At 40.8% G+C, this 18,208-nt stretch overlaps 1 protein-coding gene across 2 annotated transcripts in view; it reads right to left on the bottom strand.

The window, feature by feature from the left end:
- Positions 1–2,502: 2,502 nt before the first annotated feature.
- Positions 2,503–18,208, bottom strand: part of pusl1 (pseudouridine synthase like 1) — a 29,767-nt gene continuing 14,061 nt past the window's right edge. Inside the window, exons 4-8 of one of the 2 annotated variants that reach the window (XM_080424238.1) lie at positions 15,922–16,071; positions 11,263–11,433; positions 6,177–6,231; positions 4,470–4,632; positions 2,503–2,611 (exon numbers count right to left, since the gene is read on the bottom strand). In XM_080424238.1, coding sequence (XP_080280364.1) covers positions 2,547–2,611; positions 4,470–4,632; positions 6,177–6,231; positions 11,263–11,433; positions 15,922–16,071 — 604 coding nt within the window. In that variant the 3' untranslated portion in view covers positions 2,503–2,546. The remainder of the gene's footprint in view (positions 2,612–4,469; positions 4,633–6,176; positions 6,232–11,262; positions 11,434–15,921; positions 16,072–18,208) is intronic. The other variant, XM_080424239.1, reaches the window with a different exon arrangement.

The following is an 18,208-nucleotide window of genomic DNA, read 5'->3' on the forward strand; positions in this document are numbered from 1 at the left end:
CTATTGATATTCAAAGATCTACAATATTTACAACACTTGAAATTTTGAAACATGTATATTGGAATGTGGACGTCTTTAGGGATGTGTGAATTCTCTTTGCTTCTCCAAGCCAAATGCTGATTTGACATGAGGACCTACTACAGTATGCCAATCGGATTTCATGGCGTTTTTATTCCTCCAACATGGGTCAACTGGACTAAACGTACCTGTAAAATATTAGGTCAAAGAAATTGTGTGTGGCTGAATGATCACTTCTGAGAAGTGTAAACAAAAAAAAAACATTCCTTTTCACAGTTCAAGTTTTGATACACATTCAAGTTTGCTTCATGTTCATGGTGAGCCTAAAAAAACCCCAATGCATTAATGGGTGACTTATACATTATATAATATATATACTGGATCAAATATGTTATGGACAATGATGGTCAATCCGATACTTCTACAACCTCATCTAGCTCACGCTGGTGCTGAAATTCATGGCGGTGTGAGTAGGACCGTCACGATTACAACATTTAAGTTGATTAATTGTCATACAAATAATTGACATTAACAATTTCATTGTGTTTTTTGGCGTTTGGAACATAACATTCAATTTAATTCAATATCATTCTGTTTGCCGTTTAGGCTTCATAATAAAAAATTGCACAGGGCAGATATGACAACTTAAGTACCTAAAGAAATGACTGACATATTTGATAAATGTATACTTTTAAAAAAAGTTTTTAAAAAATTGCTCAAATATAGCTGATCTACAAGCTTCCAAAGCGTCGCTTCGAGTTGGAATCTTGTAGATCTACTATTTTTGGAAAATGTTTGAAAAAGCATAAACATTTTTCAACATGGAAACGATTGCGATTATGAAATAATTGTGACAGGTCTAAGTGTGAGTCAAATTCATGGGCCGTTAAGGGGAACTATCTGAACATATGGCTGGGCAATATGTCCATATCACGATCTGAAACTAAATATTGTATAGGATTTTGGATATGGTAATATTGTGATATGGCATAAAGTGTTGTCTTTTCCTGGTTTTCACCAATGAAGCTTTATGTGACACTTTTAAAAGAATTGTCAATAGTAAATGGTTGATCTACAAGCTTACAACTATTTTTTAAAGGTTTTGAAAGTAAAGGGGGGGGGGAAAAGTATTGATATTGAAGTATTTGGTAAAAGCAAATAAAAGTTTTATTTGATTTTGTCCATATCGCCCAGCCTTAGCTGAACACATAACAATATTCATTGAGCAAATGCAGCCAAATCGTAAACGAGTGTGTGTGTGTGTGTATGTGTATGGACAAATCCCATAGAACAGTGAACTACTTGTCTGTGAAATCCAAACCAGCGTATTTGGAGGTATAGAGCATCAGTATATCGTCTCTGTCGGGTGGAAACCTCATTATGTCCAAAACTGTTACTTTTCCAAGATTCAAATTCATAAGTAGCAGATCCACAAGCTGCTACTTTTGATGCTTTTGTGTGACGCTGTAGTATGATCAAGTAGGGCATTCATTTACCAAAAAAAAAAACTCAAAAGAATATGGAGATGAGGTGTCTGTCCCTACAGCAACAATATGCAGTTTGACGTGGACATTTGGATGTATAGCCCGTACTCTTATTAACCCTTTAAGACCTGAGGCGATTCTTTAAAAAAAAATCTAAATCCTAACAGTTTTTGGGAAAAAATCAAAAAAAAAATTTTTCACGATTTTTCAAAAATAGCAGATCTACAAGTTCATAGCGCGGCACCGGGTGCCGCGCTATGAGCTTGTATATCTGCTATTTTTGAATAGCCAAAGACATCTAAAGTGACACAGATGCGTTCCAGGTATTAATGGGTTAACGGCAGTGTGTGTTGTGTGAGTGCACATTAAATGCCACTTGTACAATGTTGAGCCATGAATGCACACAGCAGCTTCTGGCTAATATGGGACTTTAAAACACTCCACCTTTTGTATACCTTGTTGTTCCATAAATGTCATAGACTTTACCAGTAATCGGTGCATTAATCATATAATCTACAGAATAAAAGTTAACATTGCTTATTAACCAGGTATGTTGCGTGTACCTGTGTAATAGTTATATGGTGTGTCATGTGTTCTGTAGCTGAGCTGCATTCATGGACACATCCAGTTTATAAAGAATTATGTGAAATTGAGACTGTTCATACAGTATGTAGCTATTTGATCTGTGCCTACATCTTATTATACACCTTTGTGAATTAAAGCTACAATCCGTAACCCTGGTCATCCACACGGGAAAGCAACTATAGCGCTCAGCCTAGCCCTAGACTAGAGGGAATCAGCCCTTGGGCCAGGGGAGATAATGGGCTTATGAGCTACAGGTGGGGCTAAATAGTCAGTAAAATAAACCAAGCCTGAGTCAGGTCCAGAGCCACAGTCGAGTGCAAGTCAAGTCACAAGTTATTGTGACTGAAGTCGGAAGAACCATGGACATGTTATTAAATAAAAACAAAAAGCAACCTTTATTACATTTGTATACATTCAGAGAAAACGGCAGGTACAGTAGCATCACAATGCTCAAGTAGTCTAGTCCTCTTCCTTCCCATTGGAAGATGAATCCCCCTCTGAGGAAGGTGGTGTAAACTGCAGGTCTGTGGAGACACGTTTTAAGAAAAGAACAAGCCATCAATGTTCTGTCAAACAATAATCACTACATTATACATACTGTACATAGAAATCCTAGCCTTTGCAACTAAGATTAACATCCACTTTTCATATGTAAGTGTAATTTAAATGCTACACAGAGCTGCAAACTTGGCACCATTCTGCCAAATTAGTCAGCCCTGGCACACAACCATTTAAAATGGGCTTTTATTTCAGCCTGCTAACTTTCCAGGAAAAGGTAAGCTGCAGTTTATAGTAGCCTTGGAATCCCTATCGACAATGTCATTGGTAGGCAGGATTGTGAACTGTCCATTAGCCCACCAATAAGACACAGAGTGAGTAGACGGAGATGGTGCCATCTAGTGGGGACCAACTATATGAAGATATGGTTGAAAATGGGAGAAGTGCATCTTTAATGTCTTGATTTGTTTATAAAAGGCTCCCAGTGTTCACCTACTTTAGTAAGTATACGCCTGTTCCCTGCATATTGTTTTTTTTTACATCAAGGTGAGTGGAGTTCTTATAGTTCAGTCAAAGATAGTGGTCCCAATTGTAGCCACTAGAGGCGAAATGGTACACAAATGGCATACAAATGGTCTGCTAAGTGGGGCGCAGTCTGGCGGCAGATCTCGCGAACGTCCTATGTTTACTGGTGCTAGATCTCACGAGAGAGTGTTGCTGGCACAGAGAGAGGTCGATAATAACATTGATTTTCTCCTGATTTGTCTCTCTGAGAAAAGCCATTTTAAGTGTCAAAATGTTGGGAATATTGTGTGACTTGTGGCGATCGGGTCCAATATTTAGTTCACTGACCACGGGGCTAAAGAATGGTTCAGAAGCTGTGTTCACGTTCATTTCTCCCATTGGAATGAATAGACTCGATGAATAAACCTAGCTTGGCATTGGCCAGACTGACGACATGGATTCACTCTCACGTTCCTCCACGGTATCAGTCTGGACTTCGGCCCATAGGGAGCGAGTATGAGAAATCAGAAAATGATCGGGCCAATCAGTGACTGTGTTTCAACTGCTGTCCGTACAACAGTGAAAAGCATCAAAATCATTTTCTGATTTCTCATACTCGCTCCCTATGGGTATCAGTCTGGCCGAAGTCCAGACTGATACCGGGGAGGAACGTGAGAGCAGTGGTGGAAAAAGTACTCAAATTCTTTACTTAAGTAAAAGTACCAATACTGCAATATAAAAATACTCTGTTACAAGTAAAATTCCAGAATAAAAAATGTACTTGAGTAAAAGTACAAAAGTATTGGCATAAAAATTTACTTAAAGTACCAAAAGTAAAAGTACTAAATATTTGAAAATAGCCGATCTACAAGCTCACAACGCGTCGCGATGCGACGCGTTGTGAGCTTGTAGATCTGCTATTTTCAAATAGCCTGTGTATAAAATAGGTCTAAAGTGGTTAATGTATGTTTCATTATATCATAATTTATATCTGCAAAGTAACTAGTAACTAAAGTTTTCAAATAATTGTAGTGGAGTAAAAGTACAATATTTGCCTCTGAGATGTAGTGGAGTAGAAGTAAAAAAATTTGGAAATTGGAAATACTCAAGTAAAGTACAAATACCTCAAAATTGTACTTAAGTGCAGTACTTAAGTAAATGTACTTAGTTACTTTCCACCACTGGGTATCAGTCTGGCCGAAGTCCAGACTGATACCGGGGAGGAACGTGAGAGTGAATCCACGTTATCAGTCTGGCCAATGCCAGGCTAGAATAAACCTAATTCCACTCTCCTAAAAAGACGTCACGCAGATACGGGAAGTAAACCGGAGATGGCATGTCTTTCTTTTCTTTCTTTTTGTTGTCTTGGGTTCAAGTCACCTGTGTCTTTGTACTCCACCCTGGTCAGGAAGAGGCCGTATGGAGGAGCGGTCGTGTCCTTGGGGAACGCCAGAGAGTCTGCAGCCTCCAGTAGCTCCCTGAACTGGGCCTGGGACAGCTGTCCTTGTCCCACTGCCACCAGCGCCCCCGTCATCCTCCGAACCTGCAGGAACACGTATGCAAAATGACATTAACCCATTAAGACCTGAGGCGATTCTTAAAAATGTTTTCTAAATCCTAAAAAAAATTTGAAAAAAAAAAAGAAAAAAGTTTACGATTTTTCAAAAATAGCAGATCTACAAGTTCATAGCGCGGCACTCGGTGCCGCGCTATGAACTTGTATATCTGCTATTTTTGAATAGCCAAAGAATTCTAAAGTGACACAGATGCGTTCCAGGTCTTAATGGGTTAAAATCGTTGCTCTACTTGATCATACTACAGAGCCACACAAAAGTATCAAAAGTAGCAGATCTACAAGCTCGATCTGCTATTTTTGAATTTGAATCCTGAAAAGTAACAGTTTGGGACATATAATAATAATAATAAACTTTATTTGTATAGCACCTTTCATGACATGAAATGCAGCTCAAAGTGCTTTTTACAGAGCAAGAATACAATTACAGTTGCAACCAATTTAACAATAAAGCAAAAAATAAAAATAAAATAAAAGCAAAAGCATAAAACAACACTAAAATATGCAATACAGTGAGGACTTAAAAATCAACCAAAGAATCAGCTAAAAGCGAGTGAAGAAATAGGTCTTGAGCTGTGCTTTAAAGCTATCGACAGAGGCTGCCTGTATTAGGTGTAATGGGAGTTTATTCCACACTGTCGGTCCGTAAAAGCAGAATGCTGCTTCACCGTATTTTTTATATGTCATTGTAGGCACCTCGAGCAGGTCAGCACTTGAAGACCTGAGGGGCCGGTTTGGAACATATCTCTCTAGGCAGTCATAGAGGTAGGAGGGTGCCAGACCATTTAGAGCTTTATAAACTATTAAAATAATTTTAAAATCAATCCTAAAAACAACCGGGAGCCAGTGTAGTGAAGCTAGAACTGGAGTGATATGTTCTCTCATCCTAGTTTTAGTTAAAATTCTGGCTGCCGCATTTTGAACAAGTTGTAATCTGTCAGTTGTTTTCTTTGGCAGGCCAGAGTAGAGTGCGTTGCAGTAATCAAGCTGAGAGAAAACAAAAGCGTGGATCAACGTTTTTGCATCGTCTAACGACAGATAGTCTCTAATTCGCGCAATATTTCTAAGATGAAAGAAAGCAATCTTGGTGACATGATTAATGTGTGTATTAAAATTCATATGAGGTTTCCACCCGACAGAGACTAAATTAAAATTAATTAAAAGTACCTACAATTAATGAACCATTATTTAACCACTAAAGCCCCACATTTCCAAAAAAATAGCATATCTACAATCTCACAACGCTTCGAGATGCGACGCATTGTGAAGCTTGCAGATCTGCTATTTTTTAAACCAGGGATGCCAGGAGTTAAGTGGTTAACTGAAGTCTGAAAATGATTATATTATAACGGATTATGAATATATTATATATTATAAATGGTTATATTTAAAAATGTAAACTTTATTAATTATAGACAGATGGTGCTATTTCCTCACCATGTATAAAATGTCACCATCCCATGGTGGCCACACTGAAACTAATCTTTAGGTTATGATTATGAAGCAACACTAACCTGCTTATAGAGGAAGGACCTGCTTTTAAAGGTCAGCTCCCAGAATGGAATCTCTCTGAAAGACAAAAACAAAATGCATATTAACACACAATGCACTGCTATTATGTCCATAACATAAGGGTCTGGTTTTACAGACAGAATAATGACCATATACGATATAACAATGACAATTTAAGCATAAGCTACATAAAATGATTTCGTCTTCCTTTTTATAATTTTTGCTTCATCATAAGATAATTTGATTGCACCTTCAAAAGCATTTCCACAAGACAACATCACAGTGATAATAATAATAATAATAACGTTAAGCCCTGAAGACATGGCGTCACTGACTGAATGTTCTCGGGGAGCAGGTTATTCTGCCACAGGGCCAGTTCAAAAGCAAAGGAATATCGTTGCTTAAATTATTAGAGGATCGTGGTCAGATCTCCATTATGTCAAAACACAATCACATACTGTACAATTACTTGCCGTAGCACTAGGGGTGTGCCGATACACTAATTTCATGAAACGATACGATACGATATTGGGCTCACGAAATCGATATCGATACGATACGATATATGGCACTTTTTTATTATGAAAATATATGGGGGGGGGGGGGGGGGGGAAGCAAATGCAAACAAATATTTCTGTTTTGCATTATTCAGACATGCAAACTTGTAGCTTTTCAGCTACAATAGCCGTTTTGAATCCAAATAGGGCAAATAGTGACACCTGACCCGAAAAAAAAAAACATGTTGTCACCCTTTTCACCTCGGGGCTGTTTGCATGCCTGATTACTATGATTGTAAAAAAATTATAAAATAAAAATAAAAAAAATAATTCAAAACGATATTTTTTCCCCCAAAACGATACATATCGTCACGAAAACGTATCGCGATATATCGCGGGACGATATATCGGCACACCCCTACGTAGCACTGGCTCTAGCCTTGACGACCTGCCAGGCTTATGCAAAGGCTAAAATGTCATTTAGATGCATGTTCTGTAGACAGACAGGTTAATTGTAGATCTGGCATCCTATAGTCAGTGTGTATAGTTTCGATCGATTCGATTTAACTGTTGCAGCCCTAAAATTATCCATTTGCAACTCTGAGAGGGTACAAATGTAACCCAAATGTACCATTATGTTATGTACCACAAATGCACCATCATTTGTACAATCTTCTTTTCAATTTTTTTGGGGGCTTTTATGCCTTTATTGATAGGATAGTAGTCTGACCGGAAAGGGGGAGAGAGATGGGGAGTGACATGCAGCAAAGGCCGTCGGAATCAGGACTCGAACCCACGGCACGCTGTCAGGCTATTTTAGAGCCTAGGTGCATGGACCAGGCCACAATCTTAACAGTGCACAACATGGCCATGACATCAGTTCTTTCCGGATAGGGCCGGGGAATCCTCTCTTCTCCCTTGCGGATTCTGAACCAGGAAACTCAATTTGTTTTCACACAGCGGAGTGCCCCGTCCCGTCCCGTCCTCCCACCACATCCCAAGTGCAGCTCGGCGGTCGACTCGTCAATAATTCACCGCTCGCATCCCCCTCGTTTTTTTTTATCCCCGTTGCCTATAATAGTGACCTTCATGTAAAATACACTGGCAGGCAGTGTTGCCATGTCTGCTTATGATAAGCCACTTCGGGCTTGTTTTTTTCTGTAAAGTCGTTTGTAAACATTGTTGGTTGTTGCGGGTTGTGTTTTATCGGGCTTGTTTCTAAAGTGTAGTTGCTTTTTTGGGCTTGTTTCGTAAATGTTGTTTAAACTATTTCATGTCATCATGAACCCCCCAAATCAATTTGTATTTGTCCCTTCCTAACCCCCCGATCTGAAAATATTTTGTGCCACGGAGCCCCGTACCAGATTTGTGTTGTTAAAATGTTTAGAAAAATCTTCCAAATATTTCACATTTTATTTAAATTTTTGAAAAATATTTTGAAAATCGCAGAAAATAAATAGCAGAAAATAGCAGATCTTTGAGCTTGTAGATCGGCTATTTTCAAATAGCCGATATAGGTTTCAAGTGGTCGCGTCACTCGCTTCACTTGGGCTTGTTTTCATAGATCTGGTTGCTTATTTCTCTCACAATATCTGGCAACGCTGGCAGGCAGTGCGACAGCAAGGCCCGCCGGTGGGACCAGAAGGCTGTAGTTAGTTCTCCCACAGCGGGCAGGGGACAGTTTCTTTGATAGTGTTTTCAAACACATTATTCCACATTAAACACATCAAACACATTATCCCTCCCCGCAGACTCACTCCCAACCTTCCGCCGTAATCTGAAGACTCGCCTCTTCAGACTCCACCTTAAACCGTAGCACTTGACCTCGCCTTGACCACCTTGCAGGGCTCATGCAAAGGATAAAATGTAATTTAGATAGCATGTGATTTGTTGACCTGGCATCCTATAGTTTGTATAGTTTCAATGCACAGATTTCTTTTTATCATACTGTTTAGACTGTAGGTTATTGGTTTACCTATGATCCTAGATGGCTATTTCTATGCATTTGATGTACTACCCCGTGTTTACCTTGCTTACTGTAAATCGCTCTGGATTAAGAGCGTCAGCTAAATGCCTAAATCATAAATTGTAAATTGTATCTCTGGTGTCCCTGATGTGGGACACTTTAACCCTATTTTATACTTCGGCTATTTGAAAATAGCCTATCTATAAGCTCACAACGATGTGAGCTTGCAGAATTGTGAAACATTTGGAATAATGTTTTACATTTTAAATCAACACAAATCTTCTTTTATGGGGCACAAAATCATTTCAGATGGGGGTCCTTGGCCTAATACATATTAATTTGGGGGGTTCCTTCCTTCACATGAAAATGTTTGAGAATCACTGCCCTAGATACCCGTGTCCATATTGTGGGCCATATTTTCCTCATAAATAATGAACAGCTATGTAAAGTGGTATTTGGCACACAGTGACCCCCATGGATATATAATCCATCATGTGCCCCCCCCCCCCTAATCAGCCAGCCCTCTAACCCTCACCTCTGAGATGGATTAAATCTGGTCCAAAGACACATTTATGCCACGACGTGTTTATATTATATTATGTATATATCGTTGCTGTCGGGCAGAAACCTCTAACTTTTTGTGTTTTTTCGTAAATGAACGCCTCTACTTGATCACACAAAAGTAGCAGATCTACAAGCTCAAAACGCACTGCATTTTGATCTTGTAGATCTGCTACTTTTGCTATTTTTGAATTTGAATCCTGAAAAGTAACAGTTTTGGACATATGAGGTTTCTACCCGACAGAGACGATGTGTATATATCATCGCTGTTCACCGCTACATATTTGCAATCAAAGGACCACAATGGAAATACGTTCTTGAGCATTTTTGTATTTTATCCTTTGGACAAATATGTACAAATATCGTCATGTACAGTATATGCACGTTTTTCATAAAATAAATCGATGAAAACGTTCAATCGTTCAAACAATCAATCAAAATATTTTTTCCCAATGGATCCAATGTAGTTATTATTTATTTAGTCACAAGCTCTTGTTAATACACTGATTTCAGTGCAGCAGCTACAGTAGGACAGAGATGTTCCAGTCAAAATATTGCTCTGTTCTATCATTTGGACTGGAATCAGTGGTCCTGTGGCTCACATGAATTCCTAAATATCACATCAAACAGATCAGCCAGTCCACAAAGTGACACAGGAACTCATCATAACCCATGCTATTGGGTTATGATGAGCTGTTTTCTGTCAGCACACACAGGGGGAGGTTGAGTGGAGTGATAAATGATTCAGAACGTCTGCCAACTTGTTGTGCATCAGTGAGGGCAAAGACTGAGACCAAGTGTTTACATCTGTCTCCTCCTCAGAAGTTGTAGAAGTTCTGAATCATTTATTAAAATAAATACAATTATCAACGTCTTCCCAAAACGTCCATCTTTCGTTATTATTAAATGACTTGTTGAAATGCTTGACTGGTCATCAATCACAACATTCTACTGTCTGTTATGTCTGTAGATAAATCTGTCACCTCAGCAGCGTTAAAGTACGGTAGGTTAATTGAACCTCTTTCACCCTGGAGTCCCTATTTTGGGCATGTCATTACAGGCAAAACATGTCCAAAAAAACAAATAAATCAAATTAATTGAGATGTGACCCGTTGTGAGCTTGTAGATCAGCTATTATCTGACACCATCATCGTACAACTAAGTATAAACTAGGGTCTACGTGGTTGAAATTAATACAATTATTAGATGTCTTCTCGTAACTTTACCGTTCGATAGCAGCCTACAGTATATTGACCAATTTATTGTCTGTTATTTGTGAGAAAGAAGTGCTGCGATGATCTGTCAGCTGTGTTGCCATGTCCGCTTATTATAAGCGACTTTGGGCTTGTTTTTCTGTAAAGTTGCTTGCTTGTAAATATTGGTTAGTTGCGTTTTTTTGGGCTTCTTTCTGAAGTGTAGTTGCTTATTTGGGCTTTGCTTCCTAATGTTGTTCAAACCAGTGGTTCTTAAAAAAAATCTGGTCATCATGGACCCCCAAATTAATATGCAGTTGTCCCTAAACCCCAATCTGAAAATATTTTGTGCCAGGGGGAGCCCTGTACCAGATTTGTTTAGTTAAATCTTTAAAATATTTCACATTTTATTTTAAGATTTAAAAAAAATAATAGCCAATAGTGGTCGTGTGTAGTCTAGCCTCGGAAACCCAGGCTTTTTTTTTTGTTACAAAAGAAAAAAAGCCTGGGGGAGCCATGCAGGAACGATGGTCTTAGGACCTTGTTATCTCCTAACCAATCAGAGTGCAGAGGGGCGTCGCTCTAAATTTGGTGACGTCAGCGTGCTCCGTGCACAGGCCGGGGGGGGGGGGGGGGGAGGGGAGGCGGGGACGTAGATTGGTGAAGCAATAGGAAGCCCCGCACGAATCCGTGCGGCTGAGTTTGGATCCGCCCTTAAAGACCATCGATTGGGCTCGTTCCCTCAGTCTATGTGTAGTCTGACTAGTCGCTTCTTTTGGGTTTGTTTTCATCCTGGTGGCTTATTTCTCACACAAAATCTGGTAACACTGTCCGTCAGTCATCGGTGTGTTTACATGTAGAGAGAGAGTACCTGTGGAAGTGTGCGCGTGCGAAGGACGTCCCCGGTTCTATTCGAGCCACGTCCATGGTTTTGACGGGGTCTTTAAACGGCGTGTCCGAGTTGATTGCCATGAAGCTACTGAAGTCATGAGTCCCGACCAGCATGGCTGCTGCCTCCCGCATGGCTCCCACATCCAACTCCCTGAAATGACACAAGAAAAAACAGGTTTATATAACGAGTTACAGTACAGACCTTTTCCCATGGAACCCGATTAGTGCACTAGTGTTGAAATTGAACTGTAGCGTGACGTCCCTATTCTGGGAGGGCGAATACGACGCGTTGCGTTCAGGGACGGATTAACCCATTGATACCTGGAACGCATCTGTGTCACTTTTAGATTTCTTTAGGCTATTCAAAAATAGCAGATATACAAGCTCATAGCGCGGCACCGAGTGCCGCGCTATGAACTTGTAGATCTGCTATTTTTGAAAAACCGAGGGGAAAAAAATGTGGGGTTTTTTTTCAATTTTTTTTAAGGATTTAGAAGACATTTCTAGAATCTTCTCAGGTCTTAATGGGTTAAGACTCACCATTTATCTTTGAGGGCCCCCCCACGCTGCAGAATGGCAGTCGGGTGGGCACGAAAACAAAGTACTCAAATTATAAGGCATTTGCGGGTCAGAAAAAGCACCTGTAGAGACCTGTTTACTGGATATACAGTCCAAAAGGGCCCTATGGGATGGCCGGGGGCCCTGTTAAGGCCATATACTGTAGGAGGGGTCTTGTAAGTATTTCAGAGTTACACTATATACATTTGAGGCGCCCGCTGGCCTAGCGGTCCATACGCATACCACAAAGGCTGCTAATCCAGCTTGACAGCGTGTCGCAAGTTCGACTCCCGATCCCGACGACCTGTGAAGTGGGCGGTGTGGTCACAGTGGTCATCACAGCGATGGAAGTTCACTTAACCCATTAAGACCTGGAACGCATCTGTCATTTTTTTATTTGAGCTAAAAAGCATGATTTTACACTTTGGCTATTCAAAAATAGCAGATATACAAGCTCAGTGCCGCGCTATGAGCTTGTAGATCTGCTATTTTTGAAAAATTGTGAAATTGTGTGCAAATCTTTGAATATATATATTTTTTTATTTTATTTTTTAAGCGAACATTTTTAACTCAAATCTTTGCTTCTGGGGGTCCCTGGAACAACATATTTTGAGATGGGGGTCGGCGGCCAAATGCATATAATTCTGGGGGTCCTTGACATGAAAATTATTGAGCACCACTGATATAGAAACATACGTTTTTCAGAATACAGTTGGAATTTAGGAGACATGTAGAATCGGCTTCAGGTCTTAATGGGTTAAAGAAAAGTAATATTTCTGAAGTGTGTGGTGCTATTTATTAACAATAAACAATAAATAAACAATGGTTGGTCCACAATGGGTGATTCACTTTAAAAAAAACATGAATGTGTTTTTTTTAAGTGCATAGTCCTATTTATAGGGCTATGCACATGTGTCATGTGTTTCACTAGCCAATCACAGTCCTGAATAGAGACAGCCAATAGATTTGCATTGAATGTGTAGGGGTTAGGGGTGTACAATGGTGGCCAATCACGGTGCAGGGTTAGGGGGGTACAATGGTGGCCAATCACAGTGCAGCGAATGTTGATGTCCAAACCTCACAAATAGGGGCGGTTGCACCGCCCAAAAAGTCCCTATATACATTTGAGTAAATTGCCCAAGGGCCCTTGGTACTGGTAGTCAAGGGCCCCTGGGCACTGGCCCCATTGGCCCGGTCTATAATCCATCCACGGTTACGTTGCAACACGTGAGCTTGTAGATCGGCTATTCTAGGCGAAGAGATTTGGTGTAGAAGGTGTCAAAACGAGTTGGGTTCAAGTCTCTACAAGTACATTTTCATACCGTATTAAAATAAACGGAACCCAAGTGGTTTCCTCAGAAATCAACCCTATAGGAACGCTAGGGTTCACGTGGTTTAATATCAGGCTTTTCATCTTTAATTTTTTGCCTAGAAGTAAGAGTGAATATTTCAAAGAAAATAGGTATGTCAGAAGTGAAAAGGTCAGGATAGATACACAGCTAACTAGGTCTCAGCGTTCCTGCCATCGAGAGCTGAGTAATTTATTCATTGAACTTATGTAAATCGCTGATGCTTGGTTGGGTCTCGTCTTGTGAAGGGGTCGCGCCACGCGAGACGGCGTGATCCGCGAAGCATGCCAACCCTCCGCCAACGCTGGAGCCAGCTCTCCAGGGCGCTCCGCTGCCGTCACTTCAACTTCTTAAATACTGTATGAGGTGATAGAGAGAGATGCTGAGAGGTGTTTAATTTAACCCTTTAAGACCTGGAACGCATCTGTTGTCACTTCTTGATTTGAGCGAAAAAGCATTATTTTACACTTCGGCTATTCAAAAACAGCAGATATACAAGCTCATAGCGCGGCACCGAGTGCCGCGCTATGAGCTTGTAGATCTGCTGTTTTTGAGAAATCGTGAAAATTTGTGCAAATCTTTCAATATATATTTTTTTCAAGCGAACATTTGGAACTGAAATCTTTGCTTCTGGGGGTCCCTGGAAGAACATATTTTGAGATGGGGGTCCGCGGCCATATACATGTCATTTTGGGGGTCCTTGACATGCAAAAACTGATATTATAGCAACATATGTAAAAAAAAAAAAAAAAAACTGTTAGGAGACGCAGAAGACGCAGAAGCAAAGATTTGCACAAATGTTCACTATTTTTCAAAAAATAGCAGATCTCCAAGCTCATAGCGCGGCACTCGGTGCCGCGCTATGAGCTTGTATATCTGCTATTTTTGAATAGCCAAAGAAATCTAAAATGACACAGATGCGTTACAGGTCTTAAAGGGTTAAGACTGGCACACGAGAGTTCCCTATGCGTTTGGAGGAACTTTACTTGACTTTGTTTGTCGTAACCCTCCACCATGGCGTCTCCCCATCTCTCATTACGGTTGGGATCCGTTATGATTCCGATAACGTAACGATTCCTAACCGTCCTAACGATGTAGGATGGTCTGTATTTGTTCGTATTTTGTTAAACTTAATGAAACAATATATAAATAAAAGATGGGTTTACTAGACTGAGATAGACCAGATTAAACACAACTGTTGAAAATAACGTCTGACACTAGTCTGTTGAGGGAGAGAAGTGAGGTGGAAAGAACAGGATGGAGAGATAGAGGGAGGGAGAGAGAGAGAGAAAGAAAGAGGGAGAGAGAGAGGGATGGAGAATGAGAGGGATAGAGGGAGAGGGAGAGAGGGGGGAGAGAGAGAAGGGGAGGAAGGGAGGGGGAGAGAGAGAGGGGGAGAGAGGGAGATAGAGAGAGAGAGGGAGAGGGAAAGGCTGTTATGAGAGGAGGAGGAAAGAAAGGGGGAGAGAAAGTGACAGCAAAAAAAAGCAAAATGCAGTATAGGGGCAAGAGAGAGCGAGAGACAGAAACATAGTGAAAGTCGCATGATGATGCGTGTGTGTGTGTGTGTGTGTGTGTGTGTGTGTGTGTGTGTGTGTGTGTGTGTGTGTGTGTGTGTGTGTGTGTGTGTGTGTGTGTGTGTGTGTGTGTGTGTGTGTGTGTGTGTGTGTGTGTGTGTGTGTGTGTGTGTGTCTAAGCCTGCAGCTCAACTTGGCCTAGTTTCCCCAAAAAGTGAGGAAAGAAGGCGAGCAGTGAGAGAGCACACACACACAAGATTTGTACGCAGACATACGACGGCGTAGCTTGCCGAGAAATAAGCGATCTACAAGCTCACAAAGCGTCGCATCGCAAGCTTGTAGATCTCCTATTTTTGGTTCATACGCTCATGACTGCATGTTGCTTTCTGAAATGTGCTTTTTCAACCCCACCACCCCCCCCCCCCCGCCCCCCTCCTATCACGGATACAAAAAAAAGAACATCCTCCGCCTCATTCACAACACCTAAGCTACTAAGCAGCAGACACACACACACACACACACACACACACACACACACACACACACACACACACACACACACACACACACCCTCAACTCTCTCGCCTTTGTTTGTTTTTATTTGCTATGTCGGCTCAGATAAGCCCTTTTGTTTGAGTGGCCCTAATTTGCGGCTCATGTGTGGCGCTTCTGTGTTAACGTTGTGGATTATTCATGTGTTGTTTTGCTCTATTGCTGTGGTGGGGTTTTATATGAGCTTATTATGTGTGTCTGTGTGCGTGCGTGCGTGCTAAGCAAAGTATTGAAAATTGCCGTGCTTGTGTCCAATTTTCAATACTTTGTGCTTCTACTCCACTACATCTCAGAGGCAAATATTGTACTTTTTACTCCATTGTAATTATTTGAAAACTCTAGTTGCTAGTTACTTTGTAGATTTGAATTTACAAAACATGCATTAAGCACTTTGAAAATAGCCGATCTACAAGCTCACAATGCGTAGAGTTTGTAGATCTGCTATTTTCTAAAGATTTTCATAATTGTGAAACATTCTGCATAATGAGTACTTTAACTTTTAGTACTTTTAAAGTATATTTTGATGCCATTACTTTTGTAGTTTTACTCGAGTACATTTTGACTGGACTTTTAACTTGTATCAGAATGTTTTTCTACATTGCAGTATTGATACTTTGTTGAGTACTTTTTCCACCACTGGGTATTAAGCTACAAGGAACTCACGTGTTGCGGAGGGCCCAGCACAGACTGTGCTCGGTGAGGGGGAGCAGAGAGCGGTGGGACATGCCCTGGGCCAGTCTGTAGACATAGGTCCTGGACAGGGCCTTGAAGCGGGCATGGAAGTCACCCGGCACTCGGTGGGCGTGAGTGATCCTGGCAGAATGAAAAGAGAAGCGCGTCAGTCAGTGCACACACATGTCTGGATTGTATGATTTAATGTGGCCGTAAAAAAAAAAAGAAGAAACGAGCGATGTTGACATTTCAAGATGTCGTCTTGGACGTGAGATTTTAAACATTCCAGCAAGTTATGCAAATTTTCTTTGCTGGAAAAATTCTGGCACTGAAGTGAAAAACAACATAGCTAATGATAATTCTGTTGTTCAGCCCTGGAAACCTTTGGAGAAAGAAACGTCCCACTTTCAACCTGTCGCGACCCTATTTTGGGCATGTCATCATACGTAGGCGGAAGAAAAGACGCAAAAATAGCAGATATACAAGCTCACAATGTGTCGTGGTGTAGATCGGCAATTTTTTCACTATTTGTTGTACAACGAAGCACATGGTATGTATATGGCACAAGTGGTTAAGTGTTGAGATATTAGGTTTCAGTGAATGAGATTAAAAAGTCAGCCAAATAACTTTTAATAGCATATGAGCTCTATGTCCAATTTAATGAGAGAAATGCTACTGTGAAATTAAATTAAATTAAAATCCAGAGTCCATTTCTTTTCTGCTATAGTCAGTGAAGAAACATAACATAATTACAGATGCATTTTTCCGCATATTTCTGCTTTATTTCGATAGAGAGAGAGAGAGAGAGAGACAGACAGAGAGAGACAGAGACAGAGACAGAGACAGAGAGAGAATGACTTGCAGTACAGGGCCTTAGGTCGGATTTAAACCCTTGACAAGGACTTAGCCTTGACATAGTAAGTGCTCTATCAGCTGAGCTATCAGGGTATCAAAAAACAAAAAACAAAAAAAACATAATTGATTGTTGCTAACTGGTTTTATTTCCGTGTTTTTCATGACTGTTCGTTTTTATTTCCATGTTTTTCCTCGGATATGAACAACAACAAAAACGGGAACAGTTTTTTAAAGCCCCATTTATTTGATGCCAACAAGCAAAAAAAAAAACAGAGCAAATGTCACTGTCCTAAATGTCAGCCTCACAGCTTTATACCCACAAAAGCATATCCATTGTCATAATGATAAAAGGGCTGTGAATGTCAGTGCCAGAGGGCCTGAAGAGCCAGGGGCTCAAACAAACATGATTAGCATCACAATAGAAAGCAAAGACCGGGGAGTCTTTTGATGTGATTCCACCGGGAGCAGAGCTAACATAGGCTATTTCCTCTAGAACTGCATATCGTCGCTGTCGGGCAGAAAGAAACCTCTTATCTCCATATTCTAACTTTTTTTTCCCCATAAATTAACGGCCCCACTTGATCATACTACAGCGTCGCAGAGATGCATCAAAAATAGCAGATCCGCAAGCTCGAAACGTGGCGCGAAGCGACGCGTTTTGAGCTTGTGGATCTGCAACTTTTTCAGTTTTTTAATTTTAAATTTTATTTTTAACCACATTTTATCCCACGATTTTCGCAAGCCCATTTTTTTCACCCAGTGCCAATAGTCTAAGTAATCCTGGGCGCTACACTCCCTCTGCCAGCCTATGAAGAGCCCAGAGCCGAGCTCATCGTCTTCTTATCACCCGACAGAGGGGAGTTTCCCCGGTAGGACTTAGCGCGTGGAAGGAACACGTTTTTCCAACCAGTTCCTTTCCCCTCCATCCAGCGCCCCGGCTGACCAGGGCGTGGCAGTATAGAGACCAGGATTGCAGCACGGGGCCAAACAGGGGCTCAAACAAACATGATTAGCATCACAATAGAAAGCAAAGACCGGGGAGTCTTTTGATGTGATTCCACCGGGAGCAGAGCTAACATAGGCTATTTCCTCTAGAACTGCATATCGTCGCTGTCGGGCAGAAAGAAACCTCTTATCTCCATATTCTAACTTTTTTTTCCCCATAAATTAACGGCCCCACTTGATCATACTACAGCGTCGCAGAGATGCATCAAAAATAGCAGATCCGCAAGCTCGAAACGTGGCGCGAAGCGACGCGTTTTGAGCTTGTGGATCTGCAACTTTTTCAGTTTTTTAATTTTAAATTTTATTTTTAACCACATTTTATCCCACGATTTTCGCAAGCCCATTTTTTTCACCCAGTGCCAATAGTCTAAGTAATCCTGGGCGCTACACTCCCTCTGCCAGCCTATGAAGAGCCCAG

This window comes from Gymnoscopelus braueri (genome assembly GCF_963280865.1).
Source record: "Gymnoscopelus braueri genome assembly, chromosome: 3".
Taxonomy (NCBI): domain Eukaryota; kingdom Metazoa; phylum Chordata; class Actinopteri; order Myctophiformes; family Myctophidae; genus Gymnoscopelus; species Gymnoscopelus braueri.